This window comes from Pristiophorus japonicus, chromosome 2 (genome assembly GCF_044704955.1).
Source record: "Pristiophorus japonicus isolate sPriJap1 chromosome 2, sPriJap1.hap1, whole genome shotgun sequence".
Lineage (NCBI taxonomy): Eukaryota > Metazoa > Chordata > Chondrichthyes > Pristiophoridae > Pristiophorus > Pristiophorus japonicus.
Window position 1 is genome coordinate 312,963,868 of NC_091978.1, and position 24,574 is coordinate 312,988,441.

Here is a 24,574-nt window from a genome sequence, read left to right on the forward strand (position 1 = left end):
TGTCCCACTACTGCTTCCTTAATAATGGACTCCAGCATTTTCCCAACGACAGATGTTAGGCTAACTGGTCTATAGTTTCCTGCTTTTTGTCTGCCTCCTTTTTTTAAATAGGGGCGTTACATTTGCGATTTTCCAATTCGCTGGGACTGCCCAGAATCCAGGGAATTTTGGTAGATTAAAACCAATGCATCCACTATCTCTGCTGCCACTTCTCTTAAGACCCTTGGATGTAAGCCATCAGGTCCACGGGACTTGTCCACCTTTAGTCCCATTATTTTACCTAGAACTACTTCATTAGTGATAGTATTAAGTTCCTCCCTCCCTATAGCCCCTTGATTATCCACTATTGGGATGTTTTTAGTGTCTTCTACCGTGAAGACCGATACAAAATATTTGTTCAATGTCTCTGCCATTTCCCTGTTGTCCACTATTAATTCCCCAGTCTCATCCTCCAGGGAACCAACATTTACTTTAGCCACTCTTTTCCTTTTTATGTACCTGTAGAAACTCTTACTATCTGTTTTTATATTTCGTGCTAGTTTACTTTCATAATCTATCTTCCCTCTTTTAATCATATTTTTAGTTGTTCTCTGCTGGCTTTTAAAAAATTCCCAATCCTCTGGCCTCCCACTAGTCTTGGCCACATTGTATACCTTTGTTTTAAATTTGATACCCTCCCTTATTTTCTTAGTTAGCCACGGATGGTTATCCCTTCTCTTATTGTCTTTCTATCTCATTGGGATATATCTTTGTTGCGAGTTATGAAATATCTCCTTAAATGTCTGTCACTGCTCATCAACCGTCCCATATTTTAGTCTATTTTCCCAGTCTACTTTAGCTAACTCTGCCCTCATACCTTTGTAGTCCCCTTTATTTAAGTTTAGGGCACTGGTTTGAGAATCAACTTTCTCTCCCTCCAACTGAATTTGAAATTCAACCATATTATGGTCACTCATTCCTAGAGGATCTTTTACTACGAGATCATTTATTAATCCTGCCACATTACACAGTACTAGATCTAAGATACCCTGCTCCCTGGTTGGTTCTGCAACGTACTGTTCAAGGAAACTTTCCCGTATACACTCTCTTCCTCAAGGCTACCCTGGCCAATTTGCTTTGTCCAATCAATATGAAGGTTAAAATCACCCATGGTTATTGCCGTTCCTTTATTACAAGCCTCCATTATTTCTTAGTTTATACTCTGTCCAACAGTGTAGCTATTGTTAGGGGGCCTATAGACTAGGCCCACCAGTGTCTTTTTCTCTTCATTATTCCATATCTCCACCCAATTGATTCAACATCTTGATCTCTGAGCCAATATCGTTTCTCACTAACGCACTGATCCCATCCTTTATTAACAATGCTACTCCACCTCCTTTTCCTTTCTGTATGTCCTTCCGAATTGTCAAATATCCCTGAATATTTCGTTTCCAGTCCTGGTCACCTTGCAAACCACGTCTCTGTAATGGCTATCAGATCATATCCATTTGTATTTATTTGTGCCGTCAACTCATCTATTTTGTTACGAATGCTACGTGCATTTAGACAGAGCTTTTAAATTTGTTTTTTTTTCCCCTTTTTTCTTTCTTGTTTCCTCTGCCCTTCAAACTCACTTTCTAGATTTTTGCTTTCTAATTCCAACTTTACTCCCCTCCTTACGGAATCTATTCTGAGGTTACCATCCCCCTGCCAAGCTGGTTTAAACCCTCCCCAACAGGACTAGCAACCCCCGCCTACGAGAATATTGGTCCCTGCTCTGTTGAGGTGCAACCCATCCGGCTTGTACAGGCGTCACCTCCCCCAGAAGCGATCACCTCTCATTCTTCTAAACTCCAGAGAGTATAGGCCCATTCTACATAATCTCTCATCATAGGACAGCCCTCTCATCCCAGTAATCAATCGAGTAAACCTTCATTGCACATAGGATTGGAGATAATGTATTAGCATGGATAGAGGATTGGTTAATGGACAGAAAGAAGACAGTAGGGATAAATGGGTCTCCAAGGCAAGTATATTCCTCCAAAACTGTGCACAGTACTCCAGGTGTGGTTTCACCAAGGCCCTATACAATTGTAGCAAGACTTCCTTACTTTTATACTCCCAACACCCTTGCAATAAAGGCCAACATGTCGTTTGCCTTCCTCATTGCTTGCTGTACCTGCATGCTAGCTTTCTGTGTTTCTTGATCAAGGACACCCAAATCTCTCTGACACCAACATTTAAAAGTTTCTCATCATTTAAAAAATACTATGATTTTCTATTCTTCCTACTAAGGTGAAAATCCTCATATTTCCCTGCCTTATACTCCATCTGCCACCTAACTGCCCATTCACTTAATCTGTCTATATCCCTTTGCAGACTCTTTGTGTTCTCCTCACAGCTTACTGTTCCACCTAGCTTTGTATCATCAGCAAACTTGGATACATTACACTCGGTCCCTTCATCTACATCATTAATATAGATTGTAAATAGCTGAGGCCCCAGCACTGATCCTTGCGGCACCCCACTACTTACAGCCTGCCAACCTGAAAATGACCCATTTATCCCTACTGTCTTCTTTCTGTCCATTAACCAATCCTCTATCCATGCTAATACATTATCTCCAATCCTATGTGACCCTATCTTGTGGCGCTTTATCGAATGCCTTTTGAAAATCCAAATATACTACACCCACTGGTTCCCCTTTGTATACCCTGTTAGTCATATCCTCCAAAAACACAAATAAGTTTGTCAAATGCGATTTCTCGTTCATAAAACCATGTTGACTCTGCCTAATCATGTTGTGATTTTCTAAGTGTCCTGTTACCACTTCCTTGACAATGGATTCCAGTATTTTCCTGACAACAGATGTCAGGCTAACTAGCCTGTAGTTCCCTGTTTTCGCTCTCCCACCTTTCTTGAATAGCAGTGTAACAGTAGTGTCCCCTTGGGATCCGGATTGGATATTTGAGTTTCTTTGCATGTGTCCTTCAGTCTTTCCAAAGGCAAACCAAGGAAACACTTGGAGAGATACTACCAGATATAAATTGTTAAGTTGTTTTATTTCACAGAAAAGGTGAACTTAGCAACTGTTATGATTGAACTCAGTTAATTCAATCTGTGCAATTTATGTTTGAGTAATAATGCAATATAAAAAGAACATGCCCTGTTACCCTCCATCAATGGGTCAACTTACTTGACTTAAATAAGATGGCTTTTCACTATCTTGTAGCATTCTAACATTTTTGCCTTAACAGAACTGTCTTCACGACCTTCCTGCTTTAGAAAACTTCCCTCTCTGTGTCTGTCTTTATGTTTTATCTCCAGTAAGGGAAGGGTTGCCAGACCTCAGGCCAACCACCTGTGGCCAGTGACTCTCCAATACAATCGGTGTGAGTAATTTACTGAGACATGCTGTCATTATGCACAGTCCATTGGAAAACAATCTCAAAGATAGCTCTTTAGTATCTTAATTACTTATTGTCTCAGACCCCTTTTAAAATTTGTTTTAAAACACAACATTTAAAGTAACTTTTTTTCTGTGACATAGGGTTAACACCTCCACTTTTTTTGCATGCTTAACGCCCATTTTACCGCTGAAATGACGAATAACGCTCGTATATCGCCCATTTTGGCACAAAATGGAAACTGGCGGGCATTTGTCCCATGTGCTTAACACCGGGAAAAAATATTACCACCCGCCCACTTTTTTGGGGCGGAATCAGCAGAATGGGCGAATTCAATGCCCATAATATCGCCCAGCGTTACTTTCCGCAAGGATTTAACACCGAGATTCAATACTAACGTTCATCCACTTTTTTTTGTCGTAAAGAGCATATTTACCGAAACTAGCGGCCATGAGATCACCCAGCATCAATTTCACCACATCGCACACATATCGGCCACAATATCGCTCGCCCAAAAAACCACCCACAGAAAGTGGAACTAACCAGAACTAATCACAGCATTATGGACGCCATGTTGTAGATCACATGTCGCGTCCTTTAAAAGGCTGCTGTACTTCAACCTCGGCGGAGTTCGGATGTACTCTGCAGGTCGTTGGAGTTGATGTGAGCATCTGTGAAAACATCTTGACCATACTGTGACCGATTGGAATTGAAGAGGTGTCTTTGTTGGGACATTCTTTGTTTGTGACCAATCGGTGGAAAACAGAGAGCTACTGCAATGGGGCCTGTCCTTTCTCACCCTCTCTTGGTGACCAATTACATGCAGCAGACACGACATCGCCGAAGGAACGCTTCACTGCATTATGTGTCCAATGTAAGACGTGACAGACAGATGAGGAGGACCAGACATGATACCCCCCCCCGCAAGTACAAGGAGAAGCATTCTTACCTCGACTTGCCCAACACCACCTACCTTCAGAGACTGCGCTTCCACAAAGAGGTTATCACTGAGGTATGCCAGCTGATAAGGGCAGATCTGCAGCCTGCCAGCACCATCAGTATTGCACTGTCCGTCGAGGTCAAAGTCACCGTGACACTGCCGTTCTATGCCTCGGGTTCTTTTCAGGCCACAGCTGGAGACATTTGCGGACTTTCTAAGCATGCCACACATCGCTGCATTAGACAGGTCACTGAAGCTCTGTACGCACACGGGAGGGACTTGATCAGCTTCCCTATGACCAGGGAGGCACAAGTGAGAAGGCTCTAGGATTCTCCTGAATTGCAAACATCCCCAAGGTGCAGGGAGCATTAGACTGTACGCACATCGCGATGTGGGCACCTTTTCAGGATGCTGAGGTTTTCAGGAACCGCAAGGGATTCCACTCCCTGAATGTCCAACTGGTTGTTGACCACCAGCAAATTATACTGGCAGTGAATGCTCAATTTCTGGGCAGCATCCATGATGCTCACATCCTGCATGAGAGCACTGTATCTGACTTGTTTAACAATGAGCCACAAGGTCAATGCTGGATGCTTGGTGACAAACGATATGGCCTCGCCATCTGGCTGATGACCCCACTGTGTGACACCCACACCGAGGCCGAGAGACGATAAAACGAGAGCCACAGAGCAGCTCGCCATATCGTGGAGAAAACCATTGGAGTGCTGAAGCAGCGCTTTAGATGCCTGGACCACTCAGGAGGCAAACTCCAATACCATCCTGAGCAGGTAGCTAAATTCGTGGTGATGTGCTCCATGCTGCACAACTTGGCTATCAGGAGGGAATAATAATTGCCTGATGAGCCTGATAGTCCACCTCACCAGAGAGAGGAAGAGGAGGACGAGGAGGCGGATGCTGACATCGGCCCAGACAATCAGGCTTGACACAGAAGCCATGCCCCTGCCCCCCCCCCCGCCATAGACTGCATGAAAGGGCCCAAGGTGGCATGATAGCTGCAAGAGCCTTACGTCAGGAGCTCATCAATGATAACTTTGCCTGAAGGAACGTTGCTGTTATTTACAAGGCTGACACACTGCTGTGTGTGCAGGTGATACATCAATGGTGGGCAACACCTTGGTGCCAGTTAAAGTTTGAGTTGATTGAAGTTAAGTGTGATTATACCCTTTCATATTAAGGAATCACCAGTGTGTAATGGTGTAGCTATCTGAGCCAATGTGCTTATAAGGTTTTGTTAAATAAAAAACATTTAAACCGAACATTAGTCTGAAATCATCAGTATTTCTGTACAAACCAACCGTTCCCCCCCCCGCTTCTCATCCCCACTTCTACCCCTTCCCCTCCTGACTCCAAGCCGCTGACCGAGGAGGTCCTCAGGCAATGCTTCATTGCGAGGGGGGTGGGCGGGCGGGGGGGGACAGCCAAAGCGCTGCTTGGACGGATATGGGAGAGGACGGTCCCGAGGTGGGAATGTGCTCCAAGCCACAAGCAAGATGTTGCTACTGGCTCTCGTTGTTTGGCACCTTGGGGTGCAGTGCCGCGCTCTGGGACCACTGGGAGCCCTCTGCCACCAATGTTCCTGGATACCAGCTCCAGGGCCTCCTCCATCCCTTCCATATTATATCTTATTTGTTGGACAAAAACTCGGTGCCGACTATGTGCTTAGTAGGCTTTTTGCTACTGGTGAATCTCTGTCGTGCCTCACACAACAGTCAGACAAGCACACACCACAGCCACACACGCTTTCAGTGCCTCTGAGCTCCCTCTCTCTCTGTCTCCTCTTCTGCGCATGTCATGATGACCATTGGCCGCCTGAATCGCGGGAATCGAGCGTTGCCATGATGTTGCTAAGGACGGCCACACTACGGCAGAAGGTCAAAAAAATGACCTCTAATTTGATATCGCTCGCAATAATGCCCATTTTCAAAAATGATAAAATAGGTATTTTGAGAGTGGGCGAGAAGCCGGCGATCTGAAAACCCTTTTTTAACGCCCATGCCGGAAATAACGCCCATTTTTGGGCGATAAGCACAACAGTGGAGGTTCTAGCCCCAAGTGTTTTAAGAGAAGCTTCAGTTTTTATTGCAGCAACAAAAAATTCTGGGAACACTCAGCACATCAGGTCAGCAACTGTGGAGAATTCAGGTGTAGACCCTTTCTCCAAGCACTGCTTTACATTTTTTTAACAGATAGTAATGTCTTGCAAAATAACAATCCGGCATAATAAAATATGAAGTTTGGATTCAGAAATTTAAATATGAATTTATTTGTCCCTCCTTTCTCGATGATCTTGTACTTTCACTCTAAATCCACTGCCGGGAATTTGTGCCCATTATAAATGCTGATGAGCCCTACTTTCAAAAGTTGCACACTCGGGGCTTGTACTTCTATCATGATTCCCGATTTTCAAAGCTGGAGCTGGAAACCTATTAACAACAGGTATAAAGTGGTCTCGTTAGTATTCAGATAATGGGCCCAAGTTTCCACATGATTTGCGCCTGATTTTTAGGAGCAACTGGTGGAGAACGGACTATCTTAGAAATCGCAATTCTCCACTTTTTTTCTGCAGTTCTAGTCAGGTAGAACAGTTCTACTTTGGAACAGAATTTTTTCTTCAAAAGGGGGCGTGTCCGGCCACTGACACCTGATTTGAAAGTTTCCACAGTGAAAACGTACTCCAAACTAAAGTAGAATGGAGCAAGTGAAGATTTTTGTAGAACTGAAAAAACCTGTTCTACACATTAAAAAATCAGGCGTAGGTTACAAATTAGGCGTCCAGAACGAGGTGGGGGGGGAGGGAAGTCATTAAATTCTATAATAAATCCTTATTTATACTTCTACAAATATTATACAAATAAATCCAACCTGAATAAACATTTATAAGCAAAGAAAAGATTAAATAAACCATCTTCCTACCTGTGTGAAAGTGCTTCAGGCAGGTCTTTCGGGACCGAAGGCTGAATGGGCCGGCCCGAGACTTCGGGCAGGGCCCTTCCCCAGCACCAGATTTACAGGTAGGTGGCGTTGGGTTGGGTCGGGTCGGGTCGGTTCGGGTTGGGGGGGGGGGGGGGAGGGGGGGAGAGAGGGGGAGAGGGAGTGGGGGGGAGGTCAGGTCGGATCCAGTCCGGGAGCGGGAGTCGGGTCCAGTGGGGGGGGTCGGGTCGGGGGGTGGGAGCGCGGGTCGGATCGGGTCCAGTCGGGGAGGCGGGGAGCGGGAACAGGAGCGCGGGTCGGGTCGGGTCAGTCGGGGGGCGGGGGGGGGGAGCGGGTGTCGGGTCTGGTCCGGAGGCGGGGGGGGGGCGGGGAGCGGGTGTCGGGTCTGGTCCGGAGGCAGGGGCGGGGGGAGCGGGTGTCGGGTCTGGTCCGGAGGCGGGCGGGGAGCGGGTGTCGGGTCTGGTCCGGAGGCAGGGGCGGGGGGAGCGGGTGTCGGGTCTGGTCCGGAGGCAGGGGGGGGAGCGGGTGTTGGGTCTGGTCTGGAGGCGGGCGGGGAGCGGGTGTCGGGTCTGGTCCGGAGGCAGGGGGGGGAGCGGGTGTTGGGTCTGGTCTGGAGGCGGGCGGGGAGCGGGTGTCGGGTCTGGTCCGGAGGCAGTGGGGAGCGGGTGTTGTGTCTGGTCGGGGGGGGGGGGGGGAGAGAAGCAGGAGCTGGCCGTGGGAGGAGCTTTATTCACGCAGCCCCAGTGAGGCCATTCAGCCAGGGCTAGGGGCTGCGTGCTTCGGGCCCCTCCCACACAGTTCGGCGCCTGGAGCTACTGCACTTGCGTGCCCACTGTAGCGCGCATGTGCAGAGGTCCCGGCACTGTTTTCAGCGCCGGGACCTGGCTCCGCCCCCCCACAGCTCGTGCTGGCTGCGCCGAGGGCCAGAGGACCAGCAGGTAGGTGGAGAATACCGAGGATTTTTTTAGGCGCACTTTGTGGCGCGAAAAACAGGCGTCCAGGTCGGGACTGCGCCGTTCTAGGCGCGTGTGGAAACTTGGGCCCATTAAGTTTAAAAAATGGAATGCCGACAGTAGAAATAATAAGAAAAATTTGAAAGTACTGAAAAACTGAAATAAAAATTGAAGATGCTGGAAATACACAACACATCTGTGGGCATCTGACAAAAGAGAGGACTGGTTAGCACCTTGGCCAGAGACTCTGGGTAATAGTTTTATGAGTCTTGTTTTCCCAGTGGAGAGCTTCGGTCTCCAGGAGTGCATTTTGCAAATTTGGGTGTGTGCTACCCATGTATTTCTGACCATTAAAATGAATGCTCAAATTTTCAATATGCTCCAGGTGGACAAGGCTCCTTGCCAGAAATTTCGTCTCAAAATGACCTCCTCCATCAAACTTAGCTCTGATGGAGGAGATCTGAACACTACACAAAATGTTAGAAAAGATTGAAGAAAATATAGACCATGCTGTACTTTTATAATACTGATTCTTATTTTCTTTCCCCTTTAGAGGATCATGCCTTGCAGTGATTGCAGGGCTATTGTACGGTTCTAGCTTTGTGCCAGTGATTTATATTAAGAATCATGCCCTGAAGAATGAAACTAAATATAACGATGCAAGCCAATTTGGTAAGAATGCTGTTGGATGCTTTTTAATGCTAGTACCAAAAATCATTATTTTCTGTGCATATAATAGTGATATTAAAAGTATTAGAAATAATTAAGCTTATTGGCTCTAAATTTCCATAGAGCTTGTCATGATATCTCTTTTGTAACTTTGGCACTCCCTCAGAGAAACAGCATAAATGTTGGAAACAGTAGTTTCTTTAATGGTTCTTCCAATTTTCTGATGAAGTTATAGCAGGCGATCTGGATAATCCCTGCAGAAATTCAGAGCCATGGTATTTGATACAATTATTAATCATCAAGATTGACCTCCTTTGTTTGGCTGAAATTACTGAAGATACTGCACCTGAATCTCCAAATGCCATTCTTCATTGTCGCCTAGAAGGAATTCAATTTTGCTCCATTGTATTTTTGGTACCCAAAGAACCTGTACATTTCACTCAAACATCACCCACCTTAAAGATTTGGTGAGTATTATGCTCATCAGTGTGATTGAAGTTAATGCTGGGGAATCCTCCTTCACTTTAGTTAGCACATGTCACTCCCAGCCAGGAATAGTCTGAGTAAAGCTCCTTTTACCCTACTGCAACTCATTTCAGTGCTGTCTGCTGCAGCAGTGTAAATGTTATCATTTTCTACATTTATCATCCTTGTGACCTCCCTAAAAGCAAGATTTAGCACTGAATTGTGGATGGATTTGTTTTACATTGTGGCCTCGTCCCCACTGGAAAATAGACTTAGACTTCCCAACCTCATTTCACGTGTTACTCATACAATCAGCAGAGAATGAAAAGGCATTTATTCCAACGCTTTACAGTAGATTTGAACTCGGGTCTCAAGGATGAAAGGATATTGAGCTAACCTGTTGTAATAGCTAGTTGCCACTTTTGTCCATTTAATTTTTTCATGTCAATATTTATTTTAGAAGAAAGAAATGATATCCCCTGTATACAAATGTATCTGCTGGCTCACTGTTGTTTACCTTTGTTATATTTCTTGCTTTTACATTTACACAGATGTCAGACTGCAGCAACAGATATTGGCGATCAAATAAGAGCAACATTAACTATATCGGAAATAGAATCAGGCCAAACATATTCAGAAATAAAACGTAGTCAGCATTGCACTTCTGGAGATTGCTATATGCCTTATTTTCATCATGGTTGGGAACATTCAATCACTTCCCAAAGGACAGTTGTTTTCAAAACCATGCTAGAGCTGTTTGAAGCCCTCATCCATGCCTTTGTTACCTCTAGACTTGACTATTCCAACGCATTTCTGGCTGGATCCCATACTCTACCCTACGTAAACTAGAGGTGATCCAAAACTCGGCTGCCCATGTCCGAACTCACACCAAGTCCCGCTCACCCATCACCCCTGTGCTCACTGACATACATTGGCTTTAATTTAAGCAACGCCTTGATTTCAAAATTCTCATCCTTATTTTAAAATCCCTCCATGGCCTCGCCCCTCTCTGTCTCTGTGATCTCCTCCAGCCCCACAACACCCACGAGATGTCTGCGCTCCTCTAATTTTGCCCTCCTGAGCATCCTTGATTGTAATCGCTCAACTATTGGTGGCCATGCCTCCTGTTGCCTAGGCCCCAAGCTCTGGAACTCCTTGCCTAAATCTCACCGCCTCTCTACCTCTCTTTCCTCCTTCAAACCGCTCCTTATAACAAAACTCTTTGACCAAGCTTTTGATCACCTGCCCTAATTTCTACTTATGCGGCTCGGTGTCAAATTTTAATCTCATTTGAAGCACCTTGCGTCGTTTCACTACGTTAAAGGCGCGATATAAATACAAGTTGTTGTTGTTTGTTCCTGGGTAGAACTTTGGTTCAGTCAGCTCGTGAGTGGCATTTAAGAATAGCAAATTCAGACACTATCAATAAAGATTTCAGCCAGGCACAAGAGATAAATCTTGATATGAATCAAAACTGCTACTTTAACAATGACAATTGTTTAAATCACAAGCAAAAATAGAAGACAACATTTAATAATGCAATTAAAAATAATGAACAAAGCTTACATTAGTCACTTGGCATTGGAAGATTGTGTGCAGATAGAAAGATACACTGCTAATGAAGTGATTTATTTAATGGGTCTCGGTGGAAATGTCCCAACAAAAGATGAAAATGAAGAAGTTACAAACCAGTTCTCATTTATAATTGCCCACTGAAAAAAAAAATCCATGAGTTACCACTTCACCAGCTTTCATTCTCAATGAGTAACAATGAAAAACAATGCTGAGTATCAGCTCGGCTCAGTTGGTAGCATTTTTGTCTCTAAAATCCCTTTGCCCTTGGAGGTGGGGGTTCTCCAGGCACCCAACCCCAGCAATCTTCCTGTCATCACCCTGGGACCAATTCCATAAGAGTTTAAAAAAAACATGTTGAATTCTTAGGGGTCCAGGCTATTTGCTTGGTCTGGACCCCACTGGTAGAATCCACATGTACCCTTAGAATGGCTAGTAAATCTCACCTCACTGGGCAAGCTGGCTGCCACTGCAATGCTGGGTCTCCTTCCAAGCTCAAGCAGGAACCCCTGCTATAGAGAGTCCCTGCCCTTGGTCTCACCCCTCCAGTCCCTCATTTGCTTTGCAAAGGGTGAATAGACATTCTGTTACTTACAAGGCACTAAGGGAACTCCTGGGAATTGAATATACTGGGTCTCCACCGTTTCCTTCGGGGTTCCACTGGTTTCAATCGGAGTTATGGTGGAAGACTGGCAGAGCCCCCAAGAAATTGCAGGCCCTATTTAAATAACAGCCTTCTGATTAAAGTGCCTTTTTCAATTCAAAATCTATGGGGCAGTGAAACCACAAAGTGGATATGCTAATCTTTTTTTTGGTGCAGGAGAAAGTCAAACTTAATTTCATTAAATGGTCATTTGCTTTTTACTCTAAAAGCCAGTATTAATTTTAATCAATACACTGTTACAATAGACAACCGAGAGTGGTCAATATTGTGATTTGACTGAATATCTGAATTATCTTACCAACTTAATAATAAGGATAAATGTAAAAATATACTTTTCCTTCAGATCTGGACTATGTATTTGCACATTTTAGTGGCATATTTCTCACAAGTACGATCTACTTTTTGATATATTGTGCAATAATGAAGAACAAACCAAAAGTTTACCCAAAAGCAATACTGCCAGGTAAGAAGCAGGATGTCGTACAAATCATTTTTTTAATTGATGTTTGACAATTAAAAATGCATTGTTTGCTAATGAAATATATAACTCAGCTTTTGGTCCTTGCTACAATATACATGGCTGTGTGATATATAATGTACACTGAGATTACTTGCTTTATGACATGTATACACTATGGGGTCAATTTTGTCTTCACCCCCTGGTAACATAGAAACATAAGAAACATAGAAAATAGGTGCAGGAGTAGGCCATTCGGCCCTTCGAGCCTGCACCACCATTCAATAAGATAATTTCTGATCACTCCCTCAGTACCCCTTTCCTGCTTTCTTTCCATACTCCTTGATCCCCTTAGCCATAAGGGCCATATCTAACTCCCTTTTGAATATATCCAATGAACTGGCATCAACAACTCTCTGCGGCAGGGAATTCCACAGGTTAACAACTCTCTGAGTGAAGAAGTTTCTCCTCATCTCAGTCCTAAATGGCCTACCCTTTATCCTAAGACTATGTCAGATCTGGACTTCCCCAACATCGGGAACATTCTAGCCGCATCTAACCTGTCCAGTCCCTTCAGAATCTTACACGTTTCTATGAGATCCTCTCTCATCCTTCTAAACTCCAGTGAATAAAGGCCCAGTTGATCCAGTCTCTCCTCATATGACAGTCCAGCCAACCCTGGAATCACTTTGGTGAACCTTCGCTGCACTCCATCAATAGCAAGAACGTCCTTCCTCAGATTAGGAGACCAAAACTGAACACAATATTCCAGGTGAGACCTCACTAAGGACCTGTACAACTGCAGCAAGACCTCCCTGCTCCTATACTCAAATCCCCTTGCTATGAAGGCCAACATACCATTTGCCTTCTTCACCGCCTGCTGTACCTGCATGCCAACTTTCAATGACTGATGAACCATGACACCCAAGTCTCGTTGCACCTCCCCTTTTCCTAATCTGTTGCCATTCAGATAATATTCTGCCTTCGTGTTTTTGTCCCCAAAATGGATAACCTCACATTTATCCACATTATACTGCATCTGCCATGCATTTGCCCACTCACCTAACCTGTCCAAGTCACCCTGCAGCCTTTTGGCGTCCTCCTCACAGCTCATACCGCCACCCAGTTTAGTGTCATCTGCAAACTTGGAGATATTACACTCAATTCCTTCATCTAAATCGTTAATGTGTATTGTAAAGATCTGGAGTCCCAGCACTGAGCCATGCAGCACTCCACTAGTCACTGCCTGCCATTCTGAAAAGGACCCGTTTAACCCAACTCTCTGCTTCCTGTCTGCCTACCAGTTCTCTATCCACGTCAGTACATTGACCCCAATACCACGCGCTTTGATTTTGCACACCAACCTCTTGTGCGGGTCCTTGTCAAAAGCCTTTTGAAAGTCCAAATACACCACATCCACTGGTTCTCCCGTGTCCGCTCTGCTAGTTACATCCTCAAAAGATTCCAGAAGATTTGTCAAGCATGATTTCCCTTTCATAAATTCATGCTGACTTGGACCGATCCTGTCACTGCTTTCCAAATGCGCTGCTATTTCATCCTTAATGATTGATTCCAATATTTTCCGCAATACTGATGTCAGGCTAACCGGTCTATAATTACCCATTTTCTCTCTCCCTCTTTTTTTAAAAAGTGGTGTTGCATTAGCTACCCGCCAGTCCATAGGAACTGATCCAGAGTCGATAGACTGTTGGAAAATCATCACCAATGCATCCACTATTTCTAGAGCCGCTTCCTTAAGTACTCTGGGATGCAGTCAATCATGCCCTGGGGATTTATCGGCCTTCAATCCCATCAATTTCCCGCCTAATAAGGATATCCTTCAGTTCCTCCTTGTCACTAGACCCACTGTCCCCGAGTACATTCAGAAGGTTATTTGTGTCTTCCCTCGTGAAGACAGAACCGAAGTATTTGTTCAATTGGTCTGCCATTTCTTTGTTCCCCATTATAAATTCACCTGAATCCGACTGCAAGAGACCTACGTTTGTCTTCACTAATCTTTTTCTCTTCACATATTTATAGAAGCTTTTGCAGTCAGTTTTTATGTACACTGCAAGCTTCCTCTCGTACTCTATTTTCCCCCTCCTAATTAAACCCTTAGTCCTCCTCTGTTGAATTCTAAATTTCTCCCAGTCCTCAGGTTTGTTGCTTTTTCTAGCCAATTTATATGCCTCTTCCTTGGTTTTAACACTATCCTTAATTTCCCTTGTTAGCCACGGTTGAGCCACCTTCCCCATTTTATTTTTACTACAATTGCTGAAGTTCATCCAAGTGATCTTTAAATTTTTGCCATTGTTTATCCACCGTCAACCCTTTAAGTATCCTTTGCTAGTCTATTCTAGCCAATTCACACCTCATACCGTCGAAGTTACCTTTCCTTAAGTTCAGGACCCTAGTTTCCGAATTAACTGCGTCACTCTCCATCTTAATAAAGAATTCTACCATATTATGGTCACTCTTCCCCAAGGGGCCTCGCACAACAAGATTGATAATTAGTCTCTTCTCATTACACATCACCCAGTCTCGGATGGCCAGCTCTCTCGTTGCTTCCTCGACATATTGGTCTAGAAAACCATCCCTAATACACTCCAGGAAATCCTCCTCCACTGCATTGCTACCAGTTTCGTTAGCCCAGTCAATATGTAGATTAAAGTCGCCCATGATAACTGCTGTACCTTTATTGCACACACCCCTTATTTCTTGTTTGATGCTGTCCCTAACCTCACTACTACTGTTTGGTGGTCTGTACACAACTCCCACTAGGGCTTTCTGCCCTTTGGTAACAAAGACACTCATCTACTCCTACAACTTTGTGTAGAATTTTGCATCTGAATCCTGATTTATTATAGCACCGTAATACTTGTTGGAAACCAGGAAAAAGGTTCATTGCAGTTGTACTGTTTACAAGCTGATTACATTGGTGCTAAAACATGGCAGCTTTGCAAGAGAACCCACGTAGTCTACATCGCCCATATGTCCACTCTGCTAAAATGATCATCATCATCAGAGGCAGTCCCTCGAAATGAGAATGACTTGCTTCCACGCCAAAAAAAGGAAGAGTTCACATGTGTTTCGAATGAAGAACCTCAATTACATCCTCAAGGGTGGAAGATGCCTGTACGTGGATTTTTTTAACGTGTACACGGGCTTGACAGAGCTAGGTCTTGGTCCAGTGGCAAGGATTACCCAAGACGACTGGAGACCTGCTCTGCTGCACGGACCTAGTGCGCACACATATCTCATTGTGAGCTGACCCATGCTGCCCCTGGGCCCCGAACTCACGCCTCCTCTGGGCTCCGAATACATCCCTCTGCTGCTTAATATGATCATGGCTAATCCGATCATGGACTCAGGTCCACTTTCCTGCCCGCTCCTCATAACCCCTTATCAGTTAAGAAACTGTCTATCTCTGTCTTAAATTTATTCAATGACTCAGTTTCCACAGCTCTCTGAGACAGTGAATTCCACAGATTTACAACCCTCTGAGAGAAGAAATTCCTCCTCATCTCAGTTTTAAATGGGCAGCCCCTTACTCTGAGACTTATTCAGGTGGACGTGGGGGATCGCGCGGACACTATTTCGAGTTCTAGACTCCCCTATCAGTGGAAACATCTTCTCTGCATCCACCTTGTCAAGCCCCATCATAATCTTATAAGTTTCAATAAGATCACCTCTCATTCTTCTGCATTCCAATGAGTGGAGCCCCAACCTTTCCTCATAAGTCAACCCCTCATCTTCGGAATCAACCTTCTCTGAACTGCCTCCAAAGCAAGTATATCCTTTCTTAAATATGGAAACCAAAATTGCATGCAGTATTCCAGGTGTGGACTCATCAATACCCTGTATAACTGTAATTTGCAATTTTTCTCCATTTAAATAATAACTTGTTCTTTGATTTTTTTTCCAACATTATACTCCATCTGCCAAATTTTTGCCTATGTCCTTCTGCAGGTTTTTTGTGGCTAACTAACAGAGCACAGAGAGTCGGTTCATTCTCGGGTTGGCAATCAGTAACTAGTGGGGTGCCACAGGGATCAGTACTGGGACCCAAACTATTTACAATCTATATTAACGACTTGGATGAAGGGACCGACTGTAACGTAGCCAAGTTTGCTGACGATACAAAGATGGGAGGAAAAGCAATGTGTGAGGAGGCTAAAATGAAGGAACCTCACCAATGGCATTGTTTAAATAAAAATATTTTTTTAGCAATTGATTGACTACTCTAGGACGGAAACACTTAAGTATCAATACTTGTTTAAAAAAAATCTTACTTTGATGTGGGTGACGACAGCATATAGTTCCCTTCCCTAGTTGTCCTGAAAAGGTGGTAATGGTATTTCTTCTTATCCTGATATTCTCCTTTATCTAAATCAAACTCACCAAAGTATTAAAAACAAAAAAAATCTTTAATATGAACTTCATTTCTTCTACTGTGCTAATAAGGCATGAGCTTAAATGATTCCTTGAAATACAATATATTAATCACACATTGAAGAAAAGCTACGGGGGTTAATTAGGTTGTCTAATGCCCGTTTTTTAGGTGCTACACGGCCACCTAATGCTTGAAAATGGGGTCCAAGATGTGCACGTGCACTTCCAATAGGAAGTGCGCAGGACGCCATTTGATAAAGGAGTTTGTGTGCGCGCACCTAATGTCCACCATCCGCATGCAGAGCAGGCAGATCATCAGGTGAATTAGTGTGCAACGCTGATCTGATGCTAGCACTGTCATTTTCCAACTCCAGCCAATGACCTCTCTTAACCTCGCACAGCTGAACACGATGTTAAAGGAATGAAGCACCCTACACCAGCACTATTTAAAGGGATCATGAACTGCTTGGAGGTTAGTTGCTGGATTATGTCTTCCAGTTGCTGGTACAATTGTATGTGTTTCTGGAGCTTTCCTACAGTTGGCTAAAGTGGTGGTCTGCCTGGTGCTGAAGTACTTCTCAGTTCATTTAAAAGCTTGTGCTGAAGCAAGTTGCCTACAGACATGGGAGGTCTGGTAGGACTTTCTCTTGGAATTGAGCATGACGGGGGCATGAAGAGAGGCCACACGGAGCAGGACAAGCTGCTGGAAGAGTGAGGAGGGGGAGAAGGGCTCTCATCAGGAGGCCATATCCACCGAGGACCTTTAGGCAGGAATTCTCTGACCTAAATTTCAGCGAGGACCAATGCATAAGATGTCTACACTTCACAAAAGATAGCGTGATTGAAATCTGCCAACTGCTGCGCCACAACTGCAATCTCAAAGCTCGGCAAGGACAGTATTGCCTGTGGCCATCAAGGTGACTGTGGTTCTTAACTTTTATGTGTCTGGCTCCTTCCAGGCTGCTGCTGAAGCCAACATCTTACAGTTTGCAGCACTGCTGCTTAAAGAACGCCATTGAGGCTCTCTGTACACAAAGAATTTAATCGCATTCTCTCTTGCTTGAGACAAGCAGGCAGAGTGAGCACAGGCATTTGCATGAATTGCAGGCTTCCCCATGGTGCAGGGTGCCATTCACTACATGGACATTGCCTTGCATGTGCCTCATGTGAACATGGCCATTTCCATGAACCAAAAGCGATTTTGTTCCTTCAGTGTGCAGCTTGTGAGTGGCCACAGGCAGCACATCATTTAGGTGGATGCCCGATATCTTGGCAAAAGTCACGATTCCTTCATTCCGAGTGGCATCTGTATTTGACCCACCATGGCTGGCTGCTGGGCAACGAGAATTATCCACTCATGACATAGCTCATGACTCCAGTCTGGAATCCACACGTGTGCACAGCAGGACTACAGTGAGAGCCATGCTGACACAAAGAATCTTATAGAGCACACCATCGGCGTCCTCGAGCAATGCTTCCACTGCCTCGACCACTCTGGAGAAGCCCTGCAGTACTCAGCTGAGCGGTTATTAAGTTTTTAATCTGATGCTGCATGTTGCACAGCCTTGCCATTATAAGGTAACAGCCTTTGCCACCACCTATCAGGCAAGAAGCTGAGGAGCATTAAGAGGAAGAGAAGGAGGAAATGCAACAGGAAGAGGAAGGGAGGTTACAATGTAGACAGCCCCTTTCTGCCCAGGCTCTACGTGATCAAATAATTAATGAGCAATACCAGTAACCTCAACGACACCTCCCCACTCACCAACAGTGCCTCAGTCCTTATCTTTCCTCTATCACTGACCATCACATTGTCCTCTTTCCAACAACATAAAAATAAAAAAACACCAAAAAATGCACATTCCAATCCAATTTTATAAATTCAGTCATTACATAATGCATACAAAAATAAACTAATCATGCTTGTGCATTCTTTTAGTGCCTGTCATCTATGTGCCTTTGCCTGTCCTAGAACTCCTACGATGTACTTTCCCAGTGGCTGCTGCTTGGGGTTGGAAGTTTGCAGACCTTCAATTGAGGAGCCCACAGATGATCTTGGAGGATAACCTCAAGCAGCTCTGGGCCAGAGGGCTCGACTTCAGACTGCATCATCTCAGCCTTGACTGCCGTGGTCTGGACTGGCTGGCTGATAGGCAACATCAAGCACATTGGCGGAGTGACAGTGGTGGGAGCAGGAATGCTGTCATCCTGAGAGAAGACAACAGGTTCGTGTCCAATGGAACCACTGCCACTCTCCCTGGGTTGTGCCTTGGCAGTCCTAATGATCGGTTAGAGAACAGATTGATGGATTGCTGCGACGCCCTGGAAGTATCTTTCAACAGTGGTATCCAGAGCCACAATGGCAGCAGTCTGAGCGTGCAAGGCAGCAGTTTGAGCTTCCACTACAGCACTCAGATCTTTGATGGAAGCTGTGACATTGACTATCAGATGCTGCATCATGGTGGGTTCCACGGATGTGCTGTGGCCACCCATTCCAGTGGGAAAGGATGGGCTCCAAGCTCTCTGCAAAGCCCTGTGCCAAGTTGGAGCTGGATTCCTCCATGCTCCTTGACATTGTGCGCAGGCTTTCCAGTGCATCAAATATTTGGTTATGTACATCCATTTTTCTGTAGCCTGACCCATCAAAGCCTGCATCTGGCTCCTCTACAACAGAACTAGTGTGTGACCTTGACCTCAGGCAAGCTAGCACCAGCGCTATCCTTTTCTCCCCGCCCTGGCTCTTACGCATCTGTGCCCAGTGTCTCACCATGTGCAGGTCCCTCCTCTATCCTAGCCTCTAAAATATGTCATCATCATAGGCAGTCCCTCGAATCGAAGATGACTTGCTTCTACGTCAAAAAGTTCACAGGTGTTTCAATGATGGACCTAAAATTCCAGTTCCGAACTAAATCTTGAAGGGTGGAAAATGCCTGTGCTTGGATTTTTTTTAACATGTGGTGACCGTTGCACACCAGCCAGCACACGGGCTTGACAGAGCTAGGTCTTGTTCCTGTGGCAAGGATTATCCAAGACAACTGGAGACCCGCTCTGCTGCACGGACCTAATGCACACACACAACGCAGTGTGGGCTGGCCCGTGCTGCCCCCGGGCCCTCGCCTCTTCTGGGCCCCGAACTCACGCCTCTCCTAGGCCCCGGGTAGTGCTGTCTACATGCACCTATTTAATGTGCTGCCTGCAATGCAATGGCAGAGTGGTGGATGCAGAAACCCTCACCACTTTTAAGAGATGGATGGGCACTTAAAGTGCAGTAACCTGTAGGGTTACGGACCTAGAGCTGGTAATTGGGATTAGACTGGATGACCTTTTGTTGGACGGCGCAGATATAACGGTAAATACTGCAGGGTATAGAATACGGTCAGGGTGATGATCTGGACTAGTTTTGATCACCTGGATGGGTCGGGGAGGAATTTTCCCAGATTTTTTCTCCCTAAATTGGCCTGGGTTTTTATCTGGTTTTTGCCTCTCCCAGGAGATCACATGGCTCCGGTTGGGGTGGAGTGTAGAATGTTTCAGTATAAGGGGTGTCGAAGTTGTGTGAGGTGGACTGGTTGGGCTGGGTGCTCTTTGCCTTTCCATCATTGTTCATAGGTTTATATGTAACCTTTAGGGCTGCTGACCAAGTGCCGTGCGGCTCTTTGTCGTCTGGCGTGGACACGATGGGCCGAAATGGCCTCCTTCTGCGCTGTAAATTTCTATGTTTCTTTTCTAGTTTAATAACGTACCACAATACCACACCCGTTTTTATGGTTTAGCCAATTTAATCCCTGCAATTCTGTTTTATGTTAGTCTGCTATTGTAAATCATATAATCATGGGGGCTAAAATTTCTGGCAGTTGGGCGGATGCAAAGCAGATGGATGGCCCTTGGAGAGCAGGAGTTTGGGGTCCAATCTGTTTCCACTGAGTTTCAGATGTAACCTACATCTGAAATTTAGCTGGTTGGGTGGAAGAGAGTGTTATGCCTCTCCTCCCTTTTGCAAGTTGCAAGATTTGGAAGTGTGATTGTGGGCATTTCTGGGCTTCCCCTTGTTAGACCCAGCTGAAGCCATAGAGCAGCCCAAAAGCAGGCATGGGTTCTGTCCTGAATTTTAAGAAGGCCCCAAACAATGGGTGGATGTAGAGATAATCAATGTCAGAGGGAGTTGATTACCTCATAGTGCCCAAGCATTATTCCCCTGCAAGGAGGAAAGAATTTTTGAAATGAAAGCTTTGTATTGTTAAGGGTCTCCAGCTGCCCCTATCAGAGCAGTAATGTGCCACTCCTATTTTCTACCATTTCTCCTCGACAGCCCCTTTACAGGCACAGGCCAATGACCTTAGTCCCAGGATTTAGAATGGGGTCAACATCTACTGTCGCAGGAGTCCCAGTCTGCCTCGCATAGAAACATAGAAAATAGGTGCAGGAGTAGGCCATTCGGCCCTTCGAGCCAGCACCACCATTCAATATGATCATTCAACTTCAGTACCCCATTCCTGCTTTCTTTCCATCACCCTTGATCCCTTTAGCCGTAAGGGTCACATCTAACTCCCTTTTGAATATATCTGACGAACTGGCCTCAACAACTTTCTGTGGTAGAGAATTCCACAGGTTCCCAACTCTCTGAGTAAAGAGGTTTCTCCTCACCTCGGGCTTACTCCTTATCCTTAGACTGTGACCCCTGGTTCTGGACTTCCCCAACAGCGGGAACATTCTTCCTGCATCTAACCTGTCCAATCCCGTCAGAATTGTATATGTTTCTATGAGATCCCCTCTCATTCTTCTAAATTCCAGTGAATATAAGCCTAGTCGATCCAGTCTTTCTTCATATGTCAGTCCTCCATCCCGGGAATCAGTCTGGTGAACCTTCACTGCACTCCCTCAATAGCAAGAATGTCCTTCCTCAGATTAGGAGACCAAAACTGTACACAATATTCAAGGTGTGGCCTCACCAAGGCCCTGTACAACTGCAGTAAGACCTCCCTGCTCCTATACATAAATCCTCTCACTATGAAGGCCAACATGCCATTTGCTTTCTTCACCGCCTGCTGTACCTGCATGCCAACTTTCAATGACTGATGTACCATTGACACCCAGGTCTCGTTGCACTTCCCCTTTTCCTAATCTGTCACCATTCAGATAATATTCTGCTTTCCTGTTTTTGCCACCAAAGTGGATAACCTCACATTTATCTACATTATACTGCATCTGCCATGCATTTGCTAACCTGTCCAAGTCACCCTGCAGCCTCTAAGCATCCTCCTCACAGCTCACACTGCCACCCAGCTTAGTGTCATCTGCAAATTTGGAGACATTACATTCAATTCCTTCATCCAAATCATTAATGTATATTGTAAATAGCTGGGGTCCCAGCACTGAACCTTGCGGTACCCCACTAGTCACTGCCTGCCATTCTGAAAAGGACTCGTTTATTCCTACTCTTTGCTTCCTGTCTGCAACCAGTTCTCTATCCATGTCAGTACATTACCCCCAATACCATGTGCTTTAATTTTGCACACTAACCTCTTGTGTGAGACCTTGTCAAAAGCCTTTTGAAAGTACAAATACACCACATCCACTGGTTCTCCCTTGACCATTCTACTAGTTACATCCTCAAAAAATTCTGGAAGATTTGTCAAGCATGATTTCCCTTTCATAAATCCATGCTGACTTGGACCAATCCTATCACTGCTTTCCAAATGCGCTGCTATTACATCTTTAATAATTGATTCCAACATTTTCCCCACTACCGATGTCAGGCTAACCGGTCTATAAGTCCCTGTTTTCTCTCTCCTTTTTTAAAAAGTGGGGTTACATCAGCTACCCTCCAATCCATAGGAACTGATCCAGAGTCTATAGAATGTTGGAGAATGACCACCAATGCATCCACTCTTTCTAGGGCCACTTCCTTAAGTACTCTGGGATGCAGACTATCAGGCCCTGGGGATTTATCGGCCTTCAATCCCATCAATTTCCCTATCACAATTTCCTGACTAATAAGGATTTTCTTCAGTTCCTCTTTCTCACTAGACCCTCGGTCCCCTATTATTTTCGGGAGATTATTCGTGTCTTCCTTAGTGAAGACAGAATTAAAGTATTTGTTCAATTGGTCTGCCATTTCCTTGTTCCCATTTATGAATTCACCTGATTTTGACTGCAAGGGACCTACATTAGTCTTCACTAATCTTTTTCTCTTCACATATTTATAAAAGCTTTTGCAGTCAGTTTTTATGTTCCCTGCAAACTTACTCTCGTACTCTATTTCCCCCCTTCTAGAGGTGCAGTCGCAGCCCTGGCTGTTTTGTCAAATATTTCAAGTATTGCTGACAATTGAAGCAAAAGATAATAAACTGCAGGAAATCAATTTCATTTCTATTGATGCAGATTTTCTATTGCCCACCTAAATTAAAGAACTAAACTTCAAGAGTGAGTGTATTGAGTAAGCCTCCTGTATGGGTCAGAGGCATGGACTATGTACAGTAGATACCTCAAGTCGCTGGAGAAATACCATCAACGATGCCTCCGCAAGATCCTACAAATCCCACAAATCCCCTGGGAGGACCGGAGCATCAACATTAGCATCCTCGACCAGGCCAATATCCCCAGCATTGAAGCACTGACCACATTTGATCAGCTCCGCTGGGCAGGCTATATTGTCCGCATGCCAGACACGAGACTCCCAAAGCAAGCACTCTACTCGGAACTCCTTCATGGCAAACGAGCCAAGGGTGGACAGAGGAAACATTACAAGGACACCCTCAAAGACTTCCTGATAAAGTGCGGCATCCCCACCAACACCTGGGAGTCCCTGGCCAAAGACTGTCCTGAGTGGTGGAAGTGCATCGCCGAGTGCATGCAGAAAACAAGCGCAGGCAGCGGAAGGAACACGCGTCAAACCTGTCCCCCCCTCCCTTACCCTCAAACGACTGCCTGTCCCACCTGTGGCAGGGACTATGGCTCTCGTATTGAACTGTTCAGCCACCTAAGGACTCATTCTAAGAGTGGAAGCAAGTCTTCCTCAATTCCGAGGGACTGCCCATGATGATTTATCTCTAGATGTGTACCATTTAGAGAGCACTGCTCTGAAAGTACAGCAGTGCTTACCAAAATCTGGGTATATATTTTGTAATAAAGTGCTGGAAACACATAGGTCAATCAGCATCCATGGAGAGAAAAGGTAGGTTAAATTTCAATCCCGACTCACCTTCAGAGCTATGTATTTCTATATATTTTGTAACGCATCGGATAGTTAATGGAATTTCAGTAATCTTGCAAAATAAAGACGGTACTACAGTACTAACATCTAATGTGCTATTTTCTGTGTTAGGCTTTGTTTCAGGTGTGATGTGGGCTATTGCCAACTGCTGCTGGTTCCTGGCTAATGATTTCCTCAGTGCGGTTGTTAGTTTTCCTATCATCACTGCTGTAAGTTGATCAAGAGTTGTTTATGCTATAAGATTGTGGGGATGTGTTGCTTTTTTAAAGACATTGAAAACTATTTCATTGATTTTGTCAGTAAGTACAGTTTTGTCAGTCACGGTACAGTGTTAACACAGAAAACAACAATTTTTTCCTGTTGCTTTTAAACTATTCTCTTAACACACCCTGGGGCTAAATTGGATAGCCCCTGAAAAAGGGCATTTAGATAGCGATGCACGATTAACCCGCACCCGTTGCTTCCAATGCAGGCACCACACCAACTTTACACTTTACACTCAACCACTGTTGGGTGGTTGCATGACTCAGTAGTGGGCCTAAGATTGTACATAGTTAGCACCACTTAAAGCTCGCCTGCACTATTTACAGCCTTCCTGGACCTCTTAAAAGGGAAGTGCACTGTGGCTGGAGCAGATACTAGATCTGTTTGTGGAAGAGAGTCTGAGCAGTAAGAAGAATAAAATATGGCGTAACAAGGGAGAGTGTGGTCCAAGGTTCTCTGGTGAAGAAGTTGGAGAGGAGAGAGGTCCTCTATCCACTGATGGCCAAGAGGCCCTCCAGACAAACTCTACGAAGGCAGTAGGAGCACAAAGCCGTGGCGGTCAATGCCAGGAGTCAAGCCCCAAGGACCTGGATGCAGTGCCGCAAGAAGTTCAATGCCCTCATACTAGTGGCCAAGATAATTGAATACAT

The 24,574-nt window shown here is 45.0% G+C and overlaps 1 protein-coding gene across 4 annotated transcripts in view; it reads left to right on the forward strand.

Annotated features, from left to right (window-relative positions):
• Positions 1-24,574, forward strand: part of LOC139247666 (transmembrane protein 144-like) — a 135,933-nt gene that overhangs the window by 99,377 nt on the left and 11,982 nt on the right. For all 4 annotated transcript variants that reach the window (XM_070871754.1, XM_070871777.1, XM_070871759.1 and 1 more), the window contains 3 exons: positions 8,785-8,903; positions 11,945-12,064; positions 23,772-23,869. In XM_070871754.1, coding sequence (XP_070727855.1) covers positions 8,785-8,903; positions 11,945-12,064; positions 23,772-23,869 — 337 coding nt within the window. The remainder of the gene's footprint in view (positions 1-8,784; positions 8,904-11,944; positions 12,065-23,771; positions 23,870-24,574) is intronic.